The sequence below is a fragment of the Leopardus geoffroyi genome, chromosome E3, assembly GCF_018350155.1.
Source record: "Leopardus geoffroyi isolate Oge1 chromosome E3, O.geoffroyi_Oge1_pat1.0, whole genome shotgun sequence".
Classification (NCBI taxonomy): domain Eukaryota; kingdom Metazoa; phylum Chordata; class Mammalia; order Carnivora; family Felidae; genus Leopardus; species Leopardus geoffroyi.
This window is the reverse complement of record NC_059340.1, coordinates 5,613,587-5,639,453: the sequence shown is the minus strand read 5'-3', so window position 1 is coordinate 5,639,453 and position 25,867 is coordinate 5,613,587. Positions and strand designations below refer to the sequence as shown.

Here is a 25,867-nt window from a genome sequence, read left to right as displayed (position 1 = left end):
CAACGCTGTCCCAGGTTTCTGATTTACTCCGTGGAAAGGTCTGACACGTGGCCCATGGTTCTGGACGCAAGAGTTCTCACCTGCAAACCCGAGTCTGTCCTGAATCACCTGCATTCTAATGAGAATGTCCCGTCCTGGTGGATCGCTGCATGAAAGTACAAAAAAACCTCAATTTTCCTCATGAGGCCCCAGGATGACAGCCTTCTCATTAACATTTTCCTCAGGCCTAGCTTAAATGAGAGTCACTCCGCCCCGAAACGGAGAGGTCCTCAACTCCTGACAGGTGGAGCCTTCCCCTCGCTCCCCCACAGGGGCTCTGTGCCCTCCTGCCATCTCCAGCAGGTCACGGACAGTGGAGGGTGGCCCCACAGGACTTCCAAGAGCCGCCTGTGAGTGTCTAATCCCAGCTCCTTGCTCAGCGACACCACGCTGGTAGCTTGGAACCAGCCATACCATTCCTGGGAAGCCCGTTGGCCTGAGACCACAAAACTGCCAACGAGAGGAATAAGGACATCCCCGGTCCCCGGAAAGTTCCAACTCACTACCTCTGGGACTCCAGGAAACCAGCCTTCGTGGCCCCATGTCACAGGCAGGTGGGCCAATACCCTTCTCCTTAAGGTGTCCTCACCCTCGCTGTTCCACACAAGCCTACGTGGCTCCCCAAGACAGGACCAGCTAGACCCCAGGGGACTCAAGGGTATGGTCCCATACCCACACTCTGTTCCCACATAGTCCCCAGCATGCTGGAGGCTTTTTCTTTCTCACTTTTTCTTTCTCAGGTATGGTCCCAGTACAGAGTGGCCTCTCTGATTTTACCCACAGAACCTTGTTTCCTAGACGCCGTGAGACCCAGGAAAGCCCGGCCTGTAGGTTGCACCTGCAGTGGGTCTATGCAGGGGCATGCCAGAGCGGAAGGTGCAGGGAGGTCACCTTGCTGAGTTAGACCGGAAGGGCAGGGGCAGGTGAACCGGCTCACGACTGAGGGCATCATCACATGTCTCAGTCCAGGCTCCCGACCCCCATCAGCACAGCCCCACGCAAGACCCCACTTCTATCTGTCTGTCTGTGAGCCCCACCTCACCCCTTCCACGGACAACCTCCTGGTGGGTTCCACATATGCACTTTTATTCAAGGGCGTGCAGAAACACCTGTGTTGTTGCCCATGGTGATGGACCTTCTGGTCCTTCCTGTTTTTAGGCGACACGAGGCTTGGAGATACTGCTGTGTGTACGTCCAACCCATCACCCCTGAGTGCTGCACAACATCCTGAGGTGTGTTTCTGACCACGTTGCATCTGGGGCATCTCCCTCCTCGTGCGTAAATGCCGGTGCAAGGAGCATCCTGGGACACACTCTCTTAGGGACCGGCGCGGACTATCCTGGCACAGCGAGCATCTTCTGTGTGCCAGGCGCCCTGGGTGTGCCATCTCAGGTACATCCTCCACGGACGCAGAGGTGTCCCTTTTTCACCTGCCAGTGGTGGGAATGATCGACCCAGGCTGATGGTTGGGTGAGGACATGGCTGGGAGGGTTTCGAGATGCTGTTCTGTGTCAGAACTCAGTAATTCCAGGAAGCCGCCTCGAAGAGGATGTACACGGACCGATGGTAGACCAGGGATCACCTGAGAGACTGTGTACCAAGAGTAGACCTTTCCCCCGCCAAGTCCCACACCATCCTTAGCCAGGTGACAATTAGAAACATTTCTCTTTAGGGAAAGCTGAGTGACATTGGGTCCCTAACTAATGAGCCAGCTCACCCTCCAGTGGAAGCCTCCTGTTGTTGAGAAAATGGGGGTGCCTGTAAGAGTGACAAGCTAGAAGGGATGGGAACCCGGGCTGGGGAGGGGGGGCAGCTAGCTTCACAGCCAGAAGGGAGAAGGCACGATTCTTCCACCTCGACAGCAGGAATGCAGAGAGGTGCAGGCGGGGGCAGGTAGGGAGCTCACTCTGCTGGCTTGGAATTTCTCGATGAAGTCAGATGTGGCTCCACAGAGCAGAAGGGAGGGAGGGCGGGAGCGAGGGCGGCTCGGGGAGAAGAGGAGAGGAGGTATGAAGTCGTCTGTGCAGAGAGTGGGAGTAGAGTGGGAGAGAGCAGGGCTGCCGGGAGCACCCCTAGGTCCAGGTCCGTGAGCATGAATTTACAATGGAAGGAGTCTCACCGATCGAGTGCTTCCTCCCCCTCCCCCAGCCCCCTGGGGGATGCTGGGTTGGGGAGGGGGGGGGGGCAGGTGCAGGTGCAAGAGCAGAAGACAGCCGAGGGCGAGGGCGGTGATCACACAGGAGCAAGAATGAGGACGGCAGTGTTTCAGGGAGACTGTGACGCGAGCCCTGGACGGCCGGAGGAGCTGCCTGGGCAGGTGCCGGGACGGTGAGGTTGCTCGAAGCCTTCCTCCCACAAGGGGGCAGGGTCCCTGATCGCAGCGTGTTGGCGGAGATCGCTGGAGGTGAGCAAGCGGAGGCAGAGAGAAGCCACGGAGGAGTGTGGCCATCTGTAGGGCCGTCGGGAAGAGAGCAGGTGGAGCAGGGAGGAAACTGCAGGAGCGGAGGTCTTCGGTGACCACACGGCCAGCGGACGGCAGCCACCGGGAGGGGCGGCAGGTGATACGGCTGGGTCTAGAACAAGAAGGGAAGAGACACGTCTTAGAAGCGACCTTGGCAAGCACGGAGGAGGCTGACCCCAACCTTAGATTTGGGGGGTTGTGGAGCGTCAGAGAAGAAAGCCTACCCCACCTCCCACCCCTCCGCCCCCTCCCGTGGAGGGCAGCCGGGGAAGCAGTGAACCTGGTAAGAGCGAGGAGAACCTTCCCAGAAGAGGTGGAGGCCCGAGGCTCGGGGAGTCTGCTGGCTGCACATGGCGACATCAGTCTAGCCGGGAAAGGTGAGAGGGACAGACATGAGAACATGCCTTGAGTCAGATTAGAGAAGGCACAGGTCTGGAAGGAGGGTCTGCGGCGCAGCGGGGCTTGGTCCCTTGCAGGTGGCCGAATTAACAGGGGAAGCAAAGCATGATGGGACTAGCCCTCTAGGACCCTCCACCCACACCCCGCACACATAATCACGCCAAGCCCTGGGTTTGAATATTGCCGGAGCTTCAGGCAACTGCTAGGGTGACAGCTCCCCCTGGTGGCTGAGGCAAGAAGTTCTACAGAGAGCGTCCCCAAACTTGCAGCTGGAGACCCCGAGGCAACGGGTCCCCAAGTGCCTGCAGCTGAGGGAGTGGGGCAGTGCTAACAACGAGGCCCAGGTGCACAACCCATTCCTTTCCCATTTGTTACCTGTGGGAAGATTCCAGCCCAATAAATTCACTGTCCGGAATAAAACCCAAGAATCCCCCAATCTCCGAATGTGTCTCTTCTGCACGGTGTATTATCTGTACACGAGTGGCTTAAAACCTGTTACCCTTGAGGGGCGCCTGGGTGCCTCAGTCAGCTGGGCGTCTGACTTCGGCTCAGGTCATGATCTCAGGGTTCGTGAGTTCGAGCCCTGCGTCGGGCTCTGTGCTGACAGCTTGGAGCCTGGAGCCTGCTTCGGATTCTGTGTCTCCCTCTCTCTGTGCCCCTCCCCAGCTTGCACACTCTCTTTCTGTCTCTCTCTCTCTCTCTCTCGAAAATAAATAAAACATTTTAAAAAATTTAAAAAACCTGTTACCCTTGAGAAAGAAAATGTATCGCCCTCCGATGGTAGGAGTTTTCATTTAGGGAAGCTCTTGATTGAATAGACGTGAGTGTGGGGCACCAGCATCAGAATTTCCCTCCAACATTTTCTTACAAATATGTATTTTCAAACTTAATGGAAGATCAGAAGAATTTTACTGACCCTCCGTTCCTCTGTCCATCCAACAAGCCGTCTTATTTTTTGATGCATTTCACAATGGGTTGTGAGGTCAGTACATTTCACCCGTAAATACTTCAGCACAAATGTTATTAACTAGACACCAATATTTGTTTCCAGTCTGTTCCCCCGCCACACACGCTTTGAGGCAAAATATCCATAAAATCACAACCTCAAGGGTACCATTCAACAGACTTTGACAAACACATACACCTCTGTAACCCATATTCCCATCAGGACAGAACAGTAGCATCACCCCAGAAAGGTCCCTCCTGCCTCTTCCCCGTGAACCTACCACTCCTCTATCCCAGGCATGTTCTGATTGCTCTCATCACAGATTAGTGTTTGCCTGTTCTAGAACCTACTATAAATAGAATTATAAGGTACAGACTCCTTGGCACAGTAGCACCGAAATTTCCAAAGTGGCCCAGGTGATTCTAATGGGCCAGCAGGGCTAGGAACATCTTCCCTGCATTACAAATGAGAAAACTGAGGCTCAAACTGATTTCTTTTTTTTTGGGGGGGGGGGTGTTAGGTCACAGTTAATTGGCTATAGATGCAGACTAGAATTCAGGTCTCCTTGCTGATAGCCCTCTGTTTACTGTGCAAACAGGGGCCACTACTGGTTCTCAAACTTCAGCATCCGTCAGAATCCTTGGAGGGCTGGGTAGATTCCATCGGACTGGGGTGGGGCCCAAGAATCTGATTTCTAACAAGTTCCCAGGTAACAATGATGCTGCTGGCCCAGGGACCACACTTAAGAACCACTGTTCTGAAAGCCAGGTGTAAGATATATTATTGGAAACCAAGGGTGTCATTTCTACAGCTGGCCAAAATGGGTGAGTGTCATGACAACTAAGAGCTGGGGGCGGGGCATGAAATACTGATGGTGGCCGCATTACAGGGGGTGTCCTCATCCCAAGCTGGCTTTGTTTCTTTTTTTTAATGTTTATTTTTTGAGAGGCCTTGCACGTGAGTGGGAGAGGGGGAGACAGAGGATCCAGAGTGGGCTCTGTCCTGAGACCAGAGAGGCTGATGCGGTGCTTGAACTCACAAACCATGAGATCATGACCTGAACCGAAGTCAGATGCTTAACCGAGCTGGCTTTCTTAAGATCTTCCCCAAGGTCTGTATTCAGCAGTCACTCTAAGGACTTATTTTTGTGCGTTTCAGCAAAAGTGCCCCCATTTCACATCATTTTCTCTTTAATGGGGAGAAGTCCTCCTCTCTCCTGGTTGAATCATTTTTATGAGTGCCTCAGCTGATGCCAGGGCCCCTCTTCCCTCCAGCTGAGTTTATCTGGTCATTTTTAAGACCCACTACTACTTCCAAAGTCTGAGGGCAGCCTGGACGAAGCTACCCTCCAGGACAGAACCACCACACACTTTTAGGAGGTGCTTTTAGGGCAACATGCCATATAATTTTTTTTTAATTTTTTTAATGTTTATTTTTGAGAGAGAGACAGAGCACAAGCAGGCAATGGGCAGAGAGAGAGGGAGACACAGAATCCAAAGCAGGCTCCAGGCTCTGAGCTGTCAGCACAGAGCCCGACGCAGGGCTCGAACCCATGAACTGCGACGTCATGACCTGAGCTGAAGTCGGACGCTTAACCGAGCCACCCAGGTGCCCCCACACCATACAATTTTTAATTTTCACATTTATGAATTGATTTTAACGTGCCTAAAGAAAGTAGGGAACCCGTGAATTTACTACGCCTTTGACATATTAAACTGTTTCCTCTTTGAATAAATTTAAATTTAGAAAAGGAATTGATTTGAAGAAGCAATACAGACAGACTAAAAAGTCAGATGTTTGTAGGTATGTGAAGGCATATGAAGCTGACTGAGGTTTGAGAATCTCTGCTTCGGCAGATTCCAGAAAACAGGGGCTATGGAGTCTCAAGGAACAGTGTGTCCTGTGAGGAAAACTCACATCCTTTTCCTGCAACCTTTAAATTATTGAAAAGAAACACAAAAACAACTCCAGGGTTTTTTTGCATTTGTATTTTGTGACTTATTTTGCATATTGGTCTTAATATCTTATAATAACTTGCTTATTTTCTTTAAAATATGTGAATTTATCTATTTGCTGTAATTTTAAAGTGATTTTTATAACATTCTGGGACGAGCATTCTTTTTCCTTAAGGAACACATTTTCAATGTTATAATGAAAGCCAGCTGAAATATACAATTCTGCATATAGAAAATTACCTTAGAGACAAATTTTCAATATCTTTTACTTCTAAATGAGTTGTATTGTTATTAAAAAGTAACCTTATTCAATTGTGTTTATTTCCTTATTTTACACTCCCCCTCATTCCATATAGATGTGAGACAACCCTAGAAAGAACACATATGATAAAATAAAAATTTTTAAACTAAGACTGGACATTAAAAGTAGGAAGTCAAGGGGTGCCTGGGTGGCTCAGTCAGTTGGGCGCCCGACTTTAGCTCAAGGCATGATCTCATAGTCTGTGGGTTCAAGCCCCGCATCAGCTCTGTGCTGACAGCTCAGAGCCTGGAGCCTGCTTCGGATTCTGTTTCCCTCTCTCTCTGTCCCTCCCCCACTCATGCTCTGTCTCTCTCCGTCTCTCAAAAATGAATAAATGTTTAAAAAAAAATTAAAAGTAGGAAGTCAATGTGGGGGAAAGTAAAAACACAAATATGCAGGTCCTCCAGACCCAAGTGGTTAATGGACTATAGTTGAGTTTCTAATTTGACTCTGAGCTCCCTGGCAGCTAAAGAGAAAAAAGACGCTGCACAACCTTTTCATCATTTTCATTTTTGGGGAAAAGGAAGCATGTTCATTTCCTCAGGGAAAGCAGAGCTTTTCCCAGGATTTAGCAAAAGATGAGATTCATCAGTAACATCCATCGCCACACAGTACAATTCTTTTATTTTGATGAGAACTTTTTTTAAGTTTTCTTTATTTTATTTATCCCTTAAAAACAGGAATCTCGACACCTAGCATGGGGCTCAAACTCACAACCCCGAGATCAAGAGTCACACCTTCCTCTGTCTGAGCCAGCTGGGCACTCAAGATGAAACTGATTAGGATGGAGGGAGCATTGCATGATATAATGGATCACGCCCTTGACGTTCCTAGAGCAAAGAGAACAAAACTCCTCTGACACCATCAAAGGTAAGCTAGCCACATCGTTTTCCATAATTCTCATCTAAAGTCCTTAGAATCAGCCCTGTGTGTATATAACGCTACACTTAAAAGTCTCACTTTGGGGGGCGCCTGGGTGGCGCAGTCGGTTAAGCATCCGACTTCAGCCAGGTCACGATCTCTCAGTCCGGGAGTTCGAGCCCCGCGTCGGGCTCTGGGCTGATGGCTCAGAGCCTGGAGCCTGTTTCCGATTCTGTGTCTCCCTCTCTCTCTGCCCCTCCCCCGTTCATGCTCTGTCTCTCTCTGTCCCAAAAATAAAAATAAACGTTGAAAAAAAAATTAAAAAAAAAAAAAGTCTCTCTTTGGGACATCTGTGTGGCTCAGTCGGTTAAGTGTCCGACTTCGGCTCAGGTCATGATCTCACGGTTCATGGGTTCAAGCCCCGCGTCAGGCTCTGTGCTGACAGCACAGAGCCTGGAGCCTGCTTCAGATTCTGTGTCTCCCTCTCTTTCTGCCTCTGTCTGTCTCTCAAAGATAAATAAACATTTTTTAAAAAAATTAAGTCTCTCTTTATAACCAACCAAAGTGTTTTGAGACATTAAACTGTTGATACATCAATTCTTCTCAAATTTATACTTTCCTAGCTCCTGGCTTATATATTCAGTGCCTCCCATACATCTTCGCTTGGAGTCTAATGGACATTTTATCATTTTTGTTAATGTTTGTTTCTTTTAAGAGAGGCAGAGAAGGGGTGGGGGAGAGAGAGAGAGAGAGAGAGAGAGAGAGAGAGAGAGAGAGAATGAATCCCAAGCAGGCTCCACACATAGCACAGAGACTGACACGGGGCTTGGTCTCATGACTGTGAGATCATGACCTGAGCTGAAATCGAGAGTCGTATTCTTAACCATCTGAGTCACCCAGGAGCCCCTAATGGACATTTTGAATTTAACATGACCAAAACTCCAACTCTTCCCCCCAAAACTGGCTGCATCTACAACCTCCCACCCTTCATTGATGGCAATTCCATCCTCCTATTTGAGGATGCCAAAAGCCTTGAATCCCTCCCATCCCTCATCTGATCCGTCAGGAAATCTCATGGTTCCGCCTTCAAAGTACATCCAGAATCTGACCATCTTCTCACCACCTCTGCTGTCACCGCCACACAGGAGCCACCAATAATACTCACCTGCGGTACCCAGTTGCCTCTTTTTAAAGTGTCTTTGTTTATTTTGAGAGAAAGAGCACGTGGGGAAGAGGGGCAGACAGAGGGGGAGAGAGAACCCCAAGCAGGCTCCGTGCTGTCGGTGCGGAGCCCGAAGCGGGGCTCAAACTCCCGAACCGTGAGATCATGACCTGAACCGAAATCGAGTCAAGCGCTTAACTGACGGGGCCACCCTGGCGCCCCTAGAAAAGAGGTTCTTAATCTATTTCTGTGCTGTTCTAGAAGACTATGAAATTACTTTCAAACTTTTTCCAAGGAGGGTCCCTATAGCTTGCACCAGGTTGTCAAAAGATACCTCTAAAACAGATCAAGAACAACTGATTCAGGAAGAAGGGAAGTTTGGGCAGGTCAGGTTGAAGGCCAGAACCCACAGCTGGTATTAATTAGGGACTAAAGGCTAGCAGGTGAGTCACTTCACCTCGCTTCCTCAGGATCCTCACCTATACATTGGGCTTGCAGTGGGGATCAACCTGGCAGGTGCTCTCTACACTGGCAAGCACTCACTTAGGAGAGCTGAGCTGGCCAAGGAAGGGTGTGCCTCGCTCACCTGCACAGCCAGCGCGCCATCTAGTGGGCACAGCGGGCAGTCCAGACAGCTGGCACACCTCTGGCCCTCCTGGGTCCCAGGCAGCAGCTGGCTGGGAAGGTTTAAGGGGCTCCAAGTCTGTGCAAACCGTAGAGCAAGACAGGCCTTTTGCCTTCCCTGCAGAGCAGAGGGGAACTATAGGGGTAGGCTTCCTGGGACAATCTTTCTGTCCATCCGTATCTCTCTGGTTCACAGGGACAGGACTGGGCAAGAGAAGTGAGGGAGGAAATTGACTCAGCACAAAACTTAAGGGAATGCCAAACGATTCAGTAATCAAGTTATCTTCCTGCAATGTTTTAGAAAATCTAGTGCAAAAAGGATCTATGAGGAACAAAATAGCAAATGCTCAAATACAGACAGGATCGGTTTTCCCTATCTTTCTATCCATCTCAGGCTTCGGTAGTGCTCCCAGGGCATGTTACGGATCCTGTGCCTCATCAGCCTGGTCTTAGGAGAGCCCCGGAGGGTCAAAGGGCCCCTGCCTGCTGCACCAGCCAGGTGACCAGGCTGAGCCAGAGCCTGGGTCCGGCAGCATACTATAACCAACAAATGCATGACCCTTGGGCACCTGGGTGGCTCAGTTGGTTAAGAGTCTGACTTCGACTCAGATCATGATCTCACAGTTTGTGCGTTCGAGCCCCACGTCAGACTCTGTGCTGACAGCTCAGAGCCTGGAGCCTGCTTCAGATTCTGTGTCTCCTTCTCTCCCTGCCCTTCCCTTGCTTGTACTCTCTCTCTCTCCCTCAAAATAAATAAACATTAAAAAAAAATTTTTTTAATTAAAAAAAAATTGTATGGCCCTGGAGAAAATGGCAAATTTCAGCCCCAGAGGGGACTCTTCATTTAGATGGGGAAGGAGACTGATTCAAATTCTTTCTTCATGGGGTGCCTGGGAGGCTCAGTTGGTTAAGCGTCCGACTCTTGAATTCAGCTCAGGTCATGATCCCAGGGTTGTGGGATCGAGCCACACATCATCGAGCCCCACCATATTGGGCTCCACGTGGAGCCTGCTTAAGATCCTCTGTCTCCCTCTCTCTCTGCCTCTTCCTCTCCTCTGCTCCCCCTCTCTATAAAAAAAAAAAAAAAAGAGAGAGAGACAAAAGATCTCTCTTGAGTGATGGAGGGAGGCACAGAACTAGGGGCTGATCCTGCCTTCAAGGGGCCCACCATCTTTTAGCTGAGACCATGCATGGACTGGAGAGCAGAATATGAGAAGATTATCCGGTTAGACTTTGAAATAACAACAGAGTAACACTTTACTGTAGCAAAGTGACAGGATGACCCCTGAGGACTTTCCCCGCCCCGAGATTCTCGGTGTCTCCACAGATAAGTCATTGCACAGAGTTAACACTCATGGACTTGGTGTCCTTCACCCACTCCGCAGAGGCCCAGCCAGGGTGGTGGCATTTCTCTCCAAGGCAAACAGAGCCGCCTCCTTATCTGTCTGTGTTTACTGATGATGTCACATCCGTCCGGGTGTCCTGATCCATGTGACTCAAGGGTGAGCTGCTGGTTAAGGTGAGTCATACCTTGACCCACCCAACCAGGCAAGAATCTGGCTCCAGGAGGGACCCAGTCACTGGAGGACTAAGCTGGATGAAACCCTGCAGATGAATCAGAGCGTCTGACACAAGGAATGTCAGCGAAGGGGCATCTCAGTTCCCTGTGGCAGCTTCTGTCGATGCCACGTGTGTAAAGCTCCCAGTATCTCACTGCAAAGTCAGGCCAGGAACAATGCTTTCAAAAGGCAGAGAGGGGAGAGGGGCACGGCATGGAAAGCTGGGCCAAACCGGGTTGGAAAGAATCAGGTCACTGAGACCTGAGATTTGAGTGTGGGCCCAAATGCCAGCAGCCTGCCCCACTTCTTCCAAAGTCGTTTTCTCCAAATGGTGGCTTGGGAGCCACGGGGGGCCCCAGGTCAGACTCTTAATGAACCGAACCACCCAGGTGCCCGAGGGTCAGGCAACTGTTGGTTATGGTATGCCGCTGGACCCCAGGCTCTGGCTCAGCCTGGTTATCTGGTCGCCTTCTCTACCATCGCTACTGCTAAAGATCAGTGATTTGGTTGGCTGGGTGGGCCAGCGAAACAGGTGACAAATCAGAAAGTGTTCACTCTTCAAAAAGTAATAGTAATAATAAAACTTGAAATACGCCCGCGAGGTAGTTGTACAGCCCTCGAGGGGTGTGGAAATTCCATGTGACTTTGCAACCAGGCTCTGGAGCCTGAGGTGGGGGGTGAAAGAGTAGGCCGGCCCATCCCAGGGTGAGCCGCATTCTGTTGACAGCGAAAGGGAATGATCTGGAGATCAAAGGCAGCTGTGAAGGGGGCCGGGTGGGCAAGCCGCAGCCTCAGAATAGAGACGCCTGTCCTTCCCTCTGCCTCCACTAAGGCAGCTCCAGCCGGGCCTCCTCCTGGCCAGCAGCCCTAGCACCGGCGACTTCCTGGTCTACGCAACTGATTCTCCCTCCTGTGTATTCGGTGGGGAGCCTGGCGAGGTCGCTGCATCTCTGGAGAAGCGCCGTAAGGGAAAGCATGGCCCTCACCGCCCTCAGGGTCCCCTGGAATACTGTCTGCCCCCATTCCTATTGATTAGGACATACAGGTCCAGGAACGTGACGTGACTTGCTCCAAGCCACACAGGAGCCGTTATCACTGAGACTAGAAACTAACCTTCCCGCCATGTTGGGCACACTGTTGTCACCCCCCTATCACATTCCAATAGCGGCGGGAGACCCTGGCCTCCAAGTCGCAAGGGGGACAGGCCCCAGGAGCCCAGGCCTACCCTGAGGTCAGGCTTACTACAGCCTTACGCTACAAGGCATGAATTCTGCTCCTCTTTCCCAGCTGCCATTTCTACCCGGGGGAAGGAGCATGGCGTCTGCCTTCAAGAGTCTACTCAATAGCCCAACAGCCAGATCAAGCAGAACGGGAGGAAATGCAGACCCCCAGATATCTTGTCTGCTTAATATCAAAGAACCAAATGTTTTACAACCCAAGGATCTTTGAATGATACTTTGCGCCAAAATCCCATCTCCTGTGTTTGGAAGAAAGCCACCGATACAGAGGGAATCTTCCAAGAGTTATGAACTCAATTATAGGCCAAGAGCTAGATCACCTTTTTAGCTAATAATAACATGCGAATACTTTTCTTTTTGTGGCCTCCGGGGATATTGTCATTGTCGTTGCTTTGTGGGAGCAATGACTGCCTTAAAAGCAAAGTGGATGATTTATCTCTAGAAGGCTTTTATTTGCCAACTTTGAAAAATGATTCAGAAATGTATTTCTTGGAAAGTGGGCGTAAAATCACGTTCTTTGATTAAAGTCAAAGTACTTTTAAAAAGTGGCTTAAGGATGTGAATTCAGAGACAATTTTCTAGGATTTTCCAGGAGAGTCCCAATTTTAATATTTCCTGCTTTGGTCTCCATAATCATATTCTTATTTGGCAGTCCCCAGATCTTTCGGCTTTATTTCTAAAATATGGTCATCCTCCAAATGAAGACATTTAAATGTATCAAAAGTTTCAAGAAGTGCTTTCTCATCTTTTGGACTTTTCGTGTGAAGATTCGTTATGTTTGCATATGTTGACTTCAACGCAATCACAAATTTTCCCAACTTTTATTTTATTTTTTAAAATTGTTTTTAGCATTTATTTATTTTTGAGAGAGAAGGAAAGACAGAGTGTCAGCAGGGGCAGGGGAGGGGCAGAGAGAGAGAGGGAGACGCAGAATCTGAAGCCGGCTCCAGGCTCCACGCTGCCAGCACAGAGTCCGACACGGGGCTCAAACTCATGAACCGCGAGATCATGACCCGAGCCCAAGTTGGATGCTTAACCGACCGAGCCACTCACGTACCCCTAATTTTCCCAGATTTTAATTACAATATGTCCCTTAGGGATGCTTTCAGCTGTAAAGAACAGAAAACTCAGGGCTCACATGCTGTCAGGGACCCATTCTCTCTGTTTCCACACACCAAGCTCAATTTGTTGACACCCAGTCTCATTTGTTGCTTGGAGCTCACAAGATGGCTTGCGTGGACATCACATCTGCCTTCTAGGAAGTTATTAAGGGGTCAAGCAAACAATTGCCCAAGCCCCAAATATTTTGCCTTTTACCTTCTCAGTAGACCTTTGTTCATTTCCTTTGTCTCTTTGGCCAGAACGTTGTCTATTTTGTCACTCCCCATTGCAAGAGAGACCCGAAATTCAAGCTTCTTGTTCTCTACACCCTATAACAGAAAAAGGGGATGGAGTATCTGATGTCATACGCCTGCTTGTTGTTTTACCAAGGCTACAGTAACTGCAGCCTTTAAATATCTCTAAATACAACAGATAATGCATGGGATGTATGATTTTAATTGGGTGAGTGCATCCTTTGAGAGCATTAAAATAGTGAAGCTCTTTCCACCATGGATTTGTGACTGCTACTTCTGGGCCCAGAGTACTGCCTGACATCATAGCCAAACGCATGCTTAAAGTTTTATAGCGATCGGATACTAATGGGACATTACAAACTGGCTTAAGTGGCAAAATCTGCCTTTTGGACTCAGCAAAGTTCCCATTGATTCTTAAGCCTTCTTTTGCTTCTTGGTCAATGTCAATGTTAGGGACATTTTTAAAGAAACACGTAATGACTAGTCAAGGTTTTTGCTTAATTATTTATAATTGCACGCATTTGCCTAATGGAAATTTTCATTTTATGCTGAATTTCAAGATCCTCGGGGCTAATACTTCCCCTTTTAGCGAAATGGTTGCATTCCTTCATCATTTATTGCTCTCTTGGATCCATGAAAACTCAGAGTCAGAGTGGTGGGACACTGATAGACCAAGAGAAAGGTTACAGATGGTCTGAGCTGTTCTGGAAACAAATTCATTAGAAATGCCCAGGGCCCGGGGTTGAAGGGGCCCGTGTGGTGAGGTGGCAGCTGGAAAGCACGTGGACACAAACATGGGTGTGTAATCAGATGGAGATGCACACAAAAAGTTCATCCAAGACAAGCCTTTGCTCTCCCTGAAAGAAAGCGTCCAAAGACAAACTGTCCTAGCTGGAAAGATATTCCCTTCTGTTCCACCCCCTCAGCACCCCCTGCTGTTCATTTTGGGGAATTGCTTGACAATCCTGTTTGCCTTCCGCTTCATTACTATGGCCGCAGCAACAGGGGAAAGGACATGAGAATTGTCTATCTGGCTCAATAGATCCCTATCAAAGCACTTCAGAGTATCTTTTCCCAAGTCTTTCCTCCAAGAAAAAGCCCCAACTAAAGGTAAAATTGTTCCAGACCTTACTGCGCTTGTCTATCGAGATAAAATGTTGGGCACGCTGTGCAAGAATTTAAGTCTTACCGAGAGGAAATTTGCAGACATGGTCGATGTTTGGCATTTGCTAAATACAGAAAACAAGGCTGCATGGGAAGAGAAAGTCTGGAACTTTCTCTGCTGATATTTTTTCCTTGGAAAAATAAAAGACAAGGCAAATGAAGAGAGGCCAGGCCGATCCACTTGCACAAAGGCAACCATTTCCCCGCGAAGCCAAGGCACTGAGGGGTTTTTGGGACAACAGACGAGTGTCTCTTCCTTTCTGCCCTGGGAAAAGTAAAGAACGTTCGGGTTATCTTGGCTTCGGGCAAATAGCCTCTCCTCACAGAGGCCAATCTGCACCTGGAGAATAAGACTTCAGAATAAGTGTTGTGGACAGGACTTTAAAAAAAAGAAAAAAAAAATCAGAGAATTTTAGAACTGAGAGTAATTTGAGGACCAACCACCCTAATCGGGACGTGAAAAAACAGACCAAGAAGTGGAAAATGCCTTGCCCGGTCCTACATGCTGATAAAGGGAATGTGATCCTTGGCCTCCTAGCCCAGTGCTTATCACCCCAGAAGCAGCCTCAAAGGGAGACTACAAAGGCCCTTTCAGGCTTCTGGCAGACTGTACAACCCAGAATTCCTCCAGTTACAAATACTTGAAATGACATATAAAATGTAACAAAAATATTTTAACACGCAGCCGAGTTTTTGGGGGGGCGGGGGGTGCGGGGAGAAGGCAACAACAGATGCCAAAAACACAAAGGGAAGAAAACCAAGCGCCCAGGACAGATGATATAGCAGCCCTTATGGGTGTGGAGGGGAGTGTTAGAGCTGAAAACTGGCCCAAATGGTCAGATGTTTCCAATATTATAGAAGTTCCACCTGTATAGGGACTTGGGACCTGTACAAGATGGCGAGTAGACAGTAAGACCCATTCACACAGATGGGATCCTCAGAAGACTGCATGCCAGTAAGAGAGGTGCTAGAAGGTACTTTCCGGCCCAGGGAGAGGACAGAGGAATTTGGCTTCATTGGAGGGTTTAGTAGAAGAAAATACTATCCTAAGAGAAATTAACCCACCAAACCTATGACATGGGGCAGGGGCAGAGTCTGAATTTTATACCCTCCCTTGGTAATCTTCTTGGAGGGCCTGGCAGGAACAAATGCAAAGCTTTCCTGGAGGAACACTTTATAACCCAGGCCACATGGGGTTTTTCCAGACAAAGTGGATCACCACGCAAGATGACCTCATAATAATTACCAGATCCACCAACGTGGGCCACATTCGCACCAACACCGTGAAGAAGGTGGCCCGGGTCATCACTGAGAAGTACTACACATGCCTAGGCAACGACTCCCACACCAATAAGTGCGTGTGCAAGGAGACCACCGCTATTGCCAGCAAGAACCTCTACAGTGAGATAGCAGTTGATGTCACTCAACAGATGAAGCAGATTCAGAGAGGCCCGGTAAGTGGGATCTCCATTAAGTTGCAGAAGGAAGAGAGAGAAAGGAGAGATCATTATGTTCCTGAGGTCTCAGTCCTGGATCAGGAGATCAATGAAGTAGATCCTGACACTGAGGAAATGTTGAAGCTCTTGGACTTTGGCAGTCTGTCCAGCCTGCAGGTCACACAGCCTACAGTTGGCATGAACTCCAGGACACCATGTGACTCCTTCTGCTGTGCTGCGATATCGTCAATAAACCTTGGACGAAAACAACAACAACAAATTCCCAAAACGGATAAAGAAAGTTGTGATTCGCCATGACAGAGCATGCACAGCAAACACAACCATGGCTAAACGAAACAATAAATAACCAAACCAGACAAAGTAAAACAAACAGATATGACACAGAACTATCTGGGAGAAACTATAAAATGATATTGCAAGTGATTACAGAGAAGAAGGAATAGAAACCATAAGGAAATAACATCTGAAAAAGAAACAGAAAGACCCTATAAAAAGAGATTAGATTCATGGTTTTAGAACTGCCCACAAAGCAAAGTTCAGATCTAGGTGGCTTCCCTGGTGAATGCTACCAAACATTCAAGGAAAAATAAATACCAATTCTTCATAAACCCTTCCAAAGAACAGCAGATGAGGGAACATTTCCCAATTCCTTCTATAGGATCAGTATTGCCCTAATATCAAAATCAGTCAAAGACATCACAAGAAAACAACACATCAATGTCCCTTATGATACACATGTAAGAATCATCAATAAAATACTAGCAAACTGAATCCAGAAATAATAAAAAGGATTATACACCATGACTAAGGGGAATGTATCCCAGGAATGCAAGGGTGATACAAAATACAAAAGTTCAATCATTGTAATACACCAAATCGACAGAACAAAGGACCAAAAAACCCATGATCATCTCACAAGACACAGAAAAAGCATTGGGAAAAAAATTAACACTTTCATTATAATACACTTGACAAACTAGGAATAGAAGGGAATTTCCTCAATCTGATAACAAGATTATCAGATAAATACATAAAAATCAATTATATTTCTGTACATTCTCAACGAGCAATCTGAAAATGAAAATAAGAAAACCGTTCAATTTACATTAGCATCAAAAATACTTAGGAATAAATTTAACAAAAGAAGTGTAAAACTTGTACTTTGTAAACCACAAATCACTGTTTGAAGAAATAAAAGACCTAGATAAATGGGCGGACATTCTATATTCATGGATCAGAAGACTTAACATTGTTAAGGTAGTAATACTTCCCAAATTGATCTACAGATCCAATAAGACCATATCAAAATCCCAGATCCTTTTCCTGCATAAATTAACAGGCAAATACTAAAATTGATATGAAATACAAGGCACTCAGAGTAGCCAAAAACAATCTGAAGAAGACAAAGTTGGAGGACTCGCAGTTTCCAATTTCAAGACTTAATGCAGAGCTACAGGAATCAAGACAGTATAGCATTGTTGTGGTAGATTAGGCATATAGATCAACTGAATAGAATGGAAAGTCCAGAGATAAACCCTTACATTTATGGCCAATTAATTTTTGACAAGGGCACCAAGACAACTCAATGAGGTAAAGAATGATCTTTTGAACAAATGATGCTGGGACAACTGGATATCCACAAGCTAAAGGATGAGGTTGAGCCCCTTTCTTACACTATATCCAAAAGTTAACTTGAAATGTAGATCTAAATGTAAAACTATAGAACTCTTAGATGAACACATAGGATGACCTTGGGTTTGGCAATGGTTTCTTATATGACACCAAAATCACAAGCAACAACAGAAAAAAATTTAGATAAATTGGATTTAAAATTAAATTTTTCAGGGGTGCCTGGGTGGCTCAGTTGGTTAAGCATCTGGACATGGTCCAGATTTAGTTCAGGACATGGTCTCACAGTTTGTGGAATTGAGCCCCATGCTGGGTTCTGCACTGTAAGCGCAGGATTCTTTCTTTCCTCTCTCTCTGCCCCTGCCACCCCGCTCATGTGCACACATGCGCCTCTCTCTCTCTCAAAATAAATAAACGTTAAAAAATTTGTATGTGTGTGCTTCAGAGGACACCATCACGGAGATGAAAGGACAACCTACAGAATGGGAGAAAATATTTGTAAGTCGTACATCTGATAAGAGATATGTAAGAGACTCGCATCCAGAATACATGAAGAACACTGGCAACTCAATAATCAGAAGATAAAATAACACAATTTAAAAATGGGTCAAAGATCTGAATAGACAGTCTCCAAAGATGATATGCAATAAGTGCATGAATAGATACTGAACATCATTAGCCATTAGAGAATGCAAATCAAAACCACAAGATACCAATTTACACCCAGGAGGAGAGCCTAAAAAAAATGGACAACAAATGTTGACAAAGATGTGGGGAAATTGGAACCCTCATACATTGCTGGTGGAAATGTAAAATGATGCAGCCACTTTGAAAAACCATTTGGCAGTTCTCAAAACTGTTCAGCATGGAAGGACCCTGCAAACGCACTCTCAGATGTGTACCTAAGAAACATAGAAACTTACATACAAATGTTCACAGCAGTATTCGTCACAAAAACCAAAAAGGAGAAATAATCCAGATGTCCACTGATGGATGAATGGATAAGCAAAAGTGGTATATGATGAAATATTGGAATATTATCCAGCAACTAAAAGGAACTCAGTCCTGATACATACTACAACATGGATGAACCTTGAAAGCACTATACTAAATGCAAGAAACCAATCACAAAAGACCACACATTCTATGATCCCATTTGTATGAAATGTTCAGAGTAGACAAATCTACAGAGACAGAAAGTGGATCTAGTGGTTGTATAGGACTAGGAGACAGGGTTGAAGGAAGATGAAGACTAACAGCTAATCATTACAGGATTGCTTTTGGGGTGATGAAAATGTTCTAAAATTGAATGCCCAACTTCACGAATAACCTAAAGACCATTAAATTGTACATTTTAAATAGATACATTGTATGGTATGTGAATTATAGCCCAATAAAGCTGTTTTTTTTTTTTAGCAGAAAGTGATAGGTGAAAGAGAACCAAGTAGAATTATAGAAATAAAAAAATATTGAAATTTAAAACTCAATGGGCAGATTAATTACACAGGAATTTGACACAGCCAAAGAAAGAATGAGTGATGCAGAGGATGATTCTGGAAAAATTATCCAGAATGCAACACAGTAAGATAAAGATGTGCAAAATATCAAAGAGAAGTCTGATTTCTATACCCAGGTAAACTATCAGTCAGTAGAGAGAGCCCTTTCGAAACTCCAGCTCTGATTTCATTACAAAATTAAGTGTTCATTGGCATAAGATACAAGCAATAAACTATTAAAATGTCGGTTCTGAATAGCATGTCAATACTACAAAACAACATTTTCACAGTACTTGTTAGTAATTCAGGAACAGTAGAGAAGATGGATTAAGATTTGAGCTTTCTTAAATTTGAACAAAGTTGAAAAAATTGAGCAAAGTTGAAAAGCAGAAGTGGTTCAAATGCCATTGAAGTGACAAAATTGGCTTTCACATGTATTTTATGGAATCATTGAAAGCTTCATGGTCATATAGCATTTAAAATATATTCATGTATTTTGCATTTAACTCTTATTCTTGGAAGGACTTACATGAAAGGTTAATAAGCCACGATACTTTAGAGCCATTATTTAGTGTGTTTTTTTAACGTTTATTTATTTTTGAGAGACAGAGTGTGAGCAGGGGAGGGGCAGAGAGAGAAGGAGACACAGAATCCGAAGCAGGCACCAGGCTCTGAGCTGTCAGCACAGAGCCCAACACAGGGCTCAAACACACAAACTGAGAAATTATGACCTGAACCAAAGCCGGAGGCTTAACCAACGGAGCCACCCAGGTGTCCCTAGTGTTTTCATAAATAGAATGAGTATTTGACTTTTCTTGAGTGCTAACATTCTCAGATTGTCCATACAACAGTGACTGGGTGTCTGCCATGCACTGCACATTGTAAAAAGTTCAGGAATTTTTCTCAAAATTTGTTTATGCCAATGCTTTGTTACCTTTTGGTATTTGGTGAATTGAATCTAATATCTGTATATTCTCACCAAGGACTTCAGACCCGTCATCTGTTTTGCAGTCTATTTTATCGTTTTTTGAAAGCTGGAAAAGCAAACCCCTGACATAGTTGCTTTTTGTGAAATAAAGAGCCTCTTGACTACCTCATAAATGTATTTTCTTAGAACAATTCTTGAGCACCTACTGTGTGCCAGGCACTGAGCCACCTGCAGAGAACCAGACAGGAGTCAGCCCTGCCCTCGTGATATTTGCATTCTAATGGGAGAATGGAGTGGAAAGAGACAATCAATAGAGAAATGAACAAGGAGAAGTTTAGCTAGTGTATTAGTTTCCAACAAATTACTACACATTTAGTGGCTCAAAACAACATGCATTTATTCTTTTACAGTTCTGGGGCAGAAGTGTGAGATGAGTTTCACAGGGCTGAGATCAAGGTGTCTGCAGAGGTAGTTCCTTCTGGAGGCTCCGATGGGAGGGTCTGTATACTTGCCTTGCCAGCTCCTAGTGACCTCCTTGTTATTCCTTGGCTTGTGGCCCCTTCCTTGGTCTTCAAAATGCATCATGACAGGCTCTGCCTCTGTATCACCTCTCCTCCTCCCCTGACTTCTCCCATGTCCCTCTTATATGGACCTTTGTGACTACATCCAGTCCATCCAGATAATCCCAGATAATCCCCTCCTCTCAAAATCTTTTATCTCATTTGCAGAGTCTCTTTGCATGTGAGTTAACAGGGGCGCCTGGGTGGCGCAGTCGGTTAAGCGTCCGACTTCAGCCAGGTCACGATCTCGCGGTCTGTGAGTTCGAGCCCCGCGTCAGGCTCTGGGCTGATGGCTCAGAGCCTGGAGCCTGTTTCCGATTCTGTGTCTCCCTCTCTCACTGCCCCTCCCCCATTCATGCTCTGTCTCTCTCTGTCCCAAAAATAAATAAACGTTGACAAAAAAAATTAAAAAAAAAAATAGAAAAAAGCATGTGAGTTAACATTCACAGTTTCCAAAGCTTGGACTTGGACAGCCTTGGGGAGTCATTCTCCAACCTACCATAGCAAGCGATAAGCACTATTAGAAAAGAACATGCCAAGGGGTGCCTGGGTGGCTCAGTCGGTTGAGCATCCGACTTGGGCTCAGGTCACGATCTCGTGGTTTGTGAGTTCAAGCCCCACATTGGGCTCTGTGCTGACAGCTCGGAGCCTGGAGCCTGCTTCAGATTCTGTGTCTCCCTCTCTCTCTGCCCCTCCCCTGCTCATGCTCTGTCTCTCTCTCTCTCTGTCAAAAATAAACAAACATTTAAAAAAAAATTTTTTTAAAGAAAAGAACATGCCATGATAGAGAGGGTCTAAAATAACGTCTGCAGGTGGAGGGGTTAAGGAAGGCCCCTCTGAGGCTGCATCTAGGCTAAAATCCAAATTATGGGAAAATGCTGTGTGAGTGGGGGAAGCACATTCTGGGCTGAAGGAACAGCTTGTGAGAAACTCCATAGCAGAAGTGAACTTGGTGCCCTGGAGAAGGCAACGCACCTTGGACAGGGAGAAAGTTACGGAACAGCCAACGAGTCTCCAACTCACATTGCCTTTTCAGAATGGGAATACTTAAAGCCCCATCCTCCCTCTTGGCATTTCATATGGGAATTTTCCCCAAACTACTATCATATCGACAGAGACCTCTTGTGTCGCAAGGCAGAGTGGAATTCTCATGTGCATCCTGGAGCATCCGGCAAGGCTGAGAGCCCCTTGTCAGTAAGTTCCGAAGAAGGTAAAACCTCAAAACAAGAGCCTGTTAGGAGTGTGGCTTTCAAAGTCTTAGTGATGTTGGCATCTGCGATTGCCTCTTACAAACTTTGTTAACATAAACAGGATTTTTACTTGTTTAAACTCAAGCAAAAGTTAAAAGAGGAAACCTTGGGTGCCTGCCCCTCGGGACCTGTGCAGGGCCCACCCTTCTTCAGGCCACTCGTGTTCTGGGTTGGGGGAGGGCCGCTGCAGGGCTTTCTCAGCAGATGGAAAACTGTTGGGCCAAGTGGCTTCTCCTCACCTTCTCCTGAGTCCTTCCTTTCTATGGGTTTCACTTTCCTTGCCCAGAGCATCAGGAAGTCTTAGTACAACTTCAAGTTCAGTTTCAAGTTTGCATGAAACCAACAAACGCACTTGAAGAGCCTAATACAACTGGCCTTTTGAGAGGTCTCCCACCTTTTCACACCGACAGCACCTTTGACTGTACCTCGACTACACCTTCCATTAGGGTCCTCCTTGAATTCTACTTCTTGCGTATGCATTAAGGGCTTCGGTCAAGGGCAGTTCCATTTTGCGTTCCTGCACCCACCCCTCCCACCAGAGCGCCTGGCATGGAGCAGATAATCAATACTCATACTCTTGTTCAACAAACAACTACCAGGCATCTATATGCCAACTACTAAGCTGAGAGCTGAATGGCACTATTCTTAATGTCTGTACAGACCAAGAAGACTTCTAAAGGAGCAGGATGGTCCCAACCAGGAAATTATTTCCATAAAGGAGAGTTAAATATAACAGAATATCTGTTTGTAGATTTGCATACAGTCATGAACCTGGTCCTTTGATCAAATATCAACCTTGGCAATCAAATCAGGCCATCTGAGATGCTTGCCAGTTTTAAGGTGGTTTGTTAATCTCTGTCTTTTCTGACTCTGAGCTACACTGCTGAGCTGTGGGGTGTTAAAGGTTAAGCCTCTGCTCTCTTTTCCAGCTCCTCGGTTGACTGACTGCCCTGCAGCAGAGAGTGAAATGACCCCATTCATCAGAAAGCACAGAGGTTAGTTCTAAGACAAAAGGAGACCTGCAAAGTTAAGTCAGGGATTTTCAAGTTTAAATGAAAACCAGCAGACATACGTGAGGAGCCTAATACATAACGATGGTAATTATAAGGTCATGAGTTCACCTCAATATGGCAAATGAAACCCAATTGGCAAATCTTATGAACCAAATGCTAGAGATCTCTTAAGGAAGGAGGCAGTCACTTCCACTGCCTGAAACCTAGGGCTGATGTGTTATTTCCCCCAACACCTGAGAACACATAATCTTTTGGTTCCCAAGCATGATGTTTTATAACTTGTAAAACCCGGTAACATTGTCCCAGAGTCCAAGTGGTTGTCTCTGTTCTAAGTCCAGCCACATTTCATTCTCTTGGTGTTCTCATCTGGGACACACAATGCCTTCTTTGTGTACATTTCCAATTGAACTTTATCACAAGAGCGGTTTAGAAGCCTCATATCCTAACAGCTCATAAAAGATGCAATTGCACCCAAATGGAAGCTTTTGAAAACCAGAATAAGACCTCCTTGTTGGGAGGATGTCTCACATATTAAGCCGTGGCTCCTGTCGGAAGAAGACTGTTCTGGATCCTCAGGGTCTGGGCTGGAGCTGGGGTGGAGAAGAGGACAGGGAGCATCAGGAGCCACACACCTGCTCACTATAAGTGTTGAAAGGAAGAGTTACCTCCACAACACCTCAGCTCACCGTGGCTCTCTAAGTCCTGTAACGATCTCCTGAATAGCACGGCTATGTAACATTAAAGGTCGTTCTTGATGTAAAGTTTAAAAATGTACTGCCGTTTCTGCGACCATAGCTTGGCATTCATTAAGTTTCTAATCCAACAGGAGCTTCCAAAACTGCAGGTGGCAGCCTCCTTCCTCCATCTATGAGAGCCCCTGCCTTGGGATCCCTCAGGTCTTTAGGGTCAGCGAGAGGGGTGCGCAGGAAGGGGGTCAAGCAGCGAAATCAATACAAGTGGGGGACGTGGGTCCCCCTTCCCGCAGCCCCCAAGAGACAGCACGGAGGGGCGCCCGCGGAAAGCGTGGGTCTTGGGGCCTCACCGTCCCCCCTGCGGGCTCTGTCCAAGTAGAACAGCATCGCGAGGTACTGATGCCTCGCGGGATCCGGGCGGCCGCAAGTCAGGAGCTCTCCGCGGGCAGCAACGAGGCAAAGGGTGGCCGCCCCGCCTCCGGCGCCTCAGGTGGGGCCGCCCCGCCCTCTCGGCCCAGCTCGCCTCCGCCCCGCCCACCCAGGCCACGCTGCCCCGCCCCCCCCGGCTCGGCCCGCCTCCTCCCCGTCCCTCCACTCGTCCGCCTCAGGTGGAGCCGCCCCGCCCACTCCGGCCCCGCCCACCCCTCCCGCCTCAGGTGGGGCCACCCGGCCCGCTCGCCTCGCCTCGCCCCGCCGCGTCAGGCCGCGTCTCCTCAGTTCTTCACGGGCGGCGGCGGCGGCGCTACAACTTTTGACATTTTGGCGGCGGAGGAGCGCGCCGGCACTGCGGGACCGACGGCTGTGGCAGCGGCCGACCTTCGAGGGCCCCTCAGTCGCACCGGCGCTCCCGCCGCCCAGGGTCGGGCGGCCACGAGGCCCCGCCGCGTCGTCCCGCGTCGCCCCGCCGGGCGGCTGCAGCCATGTCGCGGGGGCCGGAGGAGGTGAACCGGCTCACGGAGAACACCTACCGGGTAAGCGGGTCCAGGACGGTCCCGGGGCCTCGCCGTTCGAGGGCGGGAGGCCCGGGGCCCGGGAAGGCACGGGCTGGGAGCTCGAGGCCGGGGAAGCGGGGAGGCCCCGCGGCGGCTCGCGGTCGTCGCCCGGGGAAAGGTCGGGGCGAGGAGGGGACTTGACGCGGGAACACCCTCCCCCTCCCGGCGCTGTGACGCCCTGCTAGCCACACGTTTCACAGCCAGACGTGGGGGTGAGGGGAGAGTGTCCCGCCCCTGGGGGGCCGCTACGCCCGGGCTCTCGGGGGCCCGGGAGCAGCGCCACTTTCCTGCCTGCGAGGACGTGGGCGAGCGGCGCGCTGTGCTCGGGCCGCGCCAGGTGCGTCCGGGGGGCGCCGCGGGCTCGGGGACCCTGCCTCGCGCGGCGCCGCATTCCGCTGGGCGATTGTCCCGGGAGGCGACCGGGGTCCCAGGACCCCTCCCCCCGGCCGCCCCCGAGGTTCTAAAGAAAATGGACCTTACCTGAAGGAATGCGTTGACGGTCACGCTCTTAACTTGTCTTTATTATGAAAGCGTTTTTTTCCAGAAGCAGACACAGATTTGGGATTAGTGGCCAGTTTAGTACGTTTAAGTGCTTGTAAATGAATTCCAGTTGAAATAAGATACGTGCTTAATCATCTGCTATTAATAGACTACAAAACAACTTCTGTTTTAATTCAAAATTCAAGTTCTCTAAATTCATTTGTAGCCATTTTTAAGGCCCACCTTTTGGTCACTTTTATAGACTTTTTTTTTTTTTTTTTTTTTAGCCCTAAAATTTAGTCTCTAGGTTTGAAAGGTCTGAGTGAATTCTTGAAATCAGAGGAGTTCATTGACTTTTATAGGAAAGGAATAAAGAAGAGGGTGAAAATATAGTCGTCATCTGTCTTTTGAGTTCAAAATAATTGATTCCCTTCTTCTGAATACACAAATGGGTAACGTGAATTATATTTTCTAGAAAGTTATGCTAGACGCAGTGGAAACAGCATTTTTGGTCTCACTAGTAACTGTTTCCTTGACACAAGGCAATTTTTAGAAATCGCAGAAACTTGAATGTTAAAGTTTTACATTTGTATTGAGATTGTTAATATTTAAGTGATCTGAAGGTGGTGGGGCTGGCAGTGTGGGGTGTTGACGGTGTGTAAATAAAACATTCTTACTCTAAGACCCGCGGGATTGGAGCCACTCCTGCGAGCGTCAGTTAAGGAAAAACCCAGTGCAATTGAGGAATGCGGATCATTGCAGATATCAGGCAGTCTGAGTGTCCACTGGGGCACGAAAACACCGTGAACACCCAAGTTCCTATCTTCCTGCCTCCAGGAAGACAGGCACATAGATCTTTCCAATCTGGGATGAGAGATCAATTTGAGACAGGCAATCAGATGCTCCCAAGTAACTCTTTTTTCTTCCACTGTTCCTTTCACTTTTAGCAATGACTCAGTGGAGGGGCTGTACTCAAGTGAGTTGTAGTGTCACAAATGCCAACCCCAGAGAACTGGGGCAGGATGCAAGAAGTTTGGATTTCATTGTTTGGGTGCTACGTATTTGTAGACATGAGGCAGTGTAAATCATTCTCATACTTTGAAAAGTTGTAATACCCTGAACATCAGAGACCAGTTACTTATGGCTTTCCGTTCCCAAGTGTCTTGAAACATGTTAAAAGCTCACAAATGGGGGCGCCTGGGTGGCGCAGTCGGTTAAGCGTCCGACTTCAGCCAGGTCACGATCTCGCTGTCAGTGAGTTCGAGCCCCGCGTCAGGCTCTGGGCTGATGGCTCAGAGCCTGGAGC

At 47.6% G+C, this 25,867-nt stretch overlaps 3 protein-coding genes across 4 annotated transcripts in view; 2 read left to right on the top strand and 1 right to left on the bottom strand.

Annotated features, from left to right (window-relative positions):
• Positions 1–395: 395 nt before the first annotated feature.
• LOC123589216 lies at positions 396–24,574 on the bottom strand. The gene is made up of 5 exons (XM_045460999.1): positions 24,058–24,574; positions 14,090–14,329; positions 12,863–12,975; positions 2,781–2,864; positions 396–2,612 (listed from the first exon to the last, which is right to left on the bottom strand). The coding sequence occupies exons 2-5, from the start codon at positions 14,261–14,263 to the stop codon at positions 2,138–2,140; spliced, it is 846 nt and encodes a 281-aa protein (XP_045316955.1). The 5' UTR covers positions 14,264–14,329; positions 24,058–24,574; the 3' UTR covers positions 396–2,137.
• On the top strand, positions 14,784–16,542 carry LOC123589217 (40S ribosomal protein S17-like). Its single transcript, XM_045461000.1, has one exon. It carries the CDS (start codon positions 15,213–15,215, stop codon positions 15,816–15,818), a length of 606 nt encoding a protein of 201 aa, XP_045316956.1. The 5' UTR covers positions 14,784–15,212; the 3' UTR covers positions 15,819–16,542.
• The window catches only part of BAIAP2L1 (BAR/IMD domain containing adaptor protein 2 like 1), a 95,694-nt gene continuing 93,546 nt past the window's right edge, over positions 23,720–25,867 (top strand). Inside the window, exon 1 of one of the 2 annotated variants that reach the window (XM_045460998.1) lies at positions 23,720–24,060. In XM_045460998.1, the coding sequence (XP_045316954.1) occupies positions 24,010–24,060 (51 nt within the window). In that variant the 5' untranslated portion in view covers positions 23,720–24,009. The remainder of the gene's footprint in view (positions 24,061–25,867) is intronic. The other variant, XM_045460996.1, reaches the window with a different exon arrangement.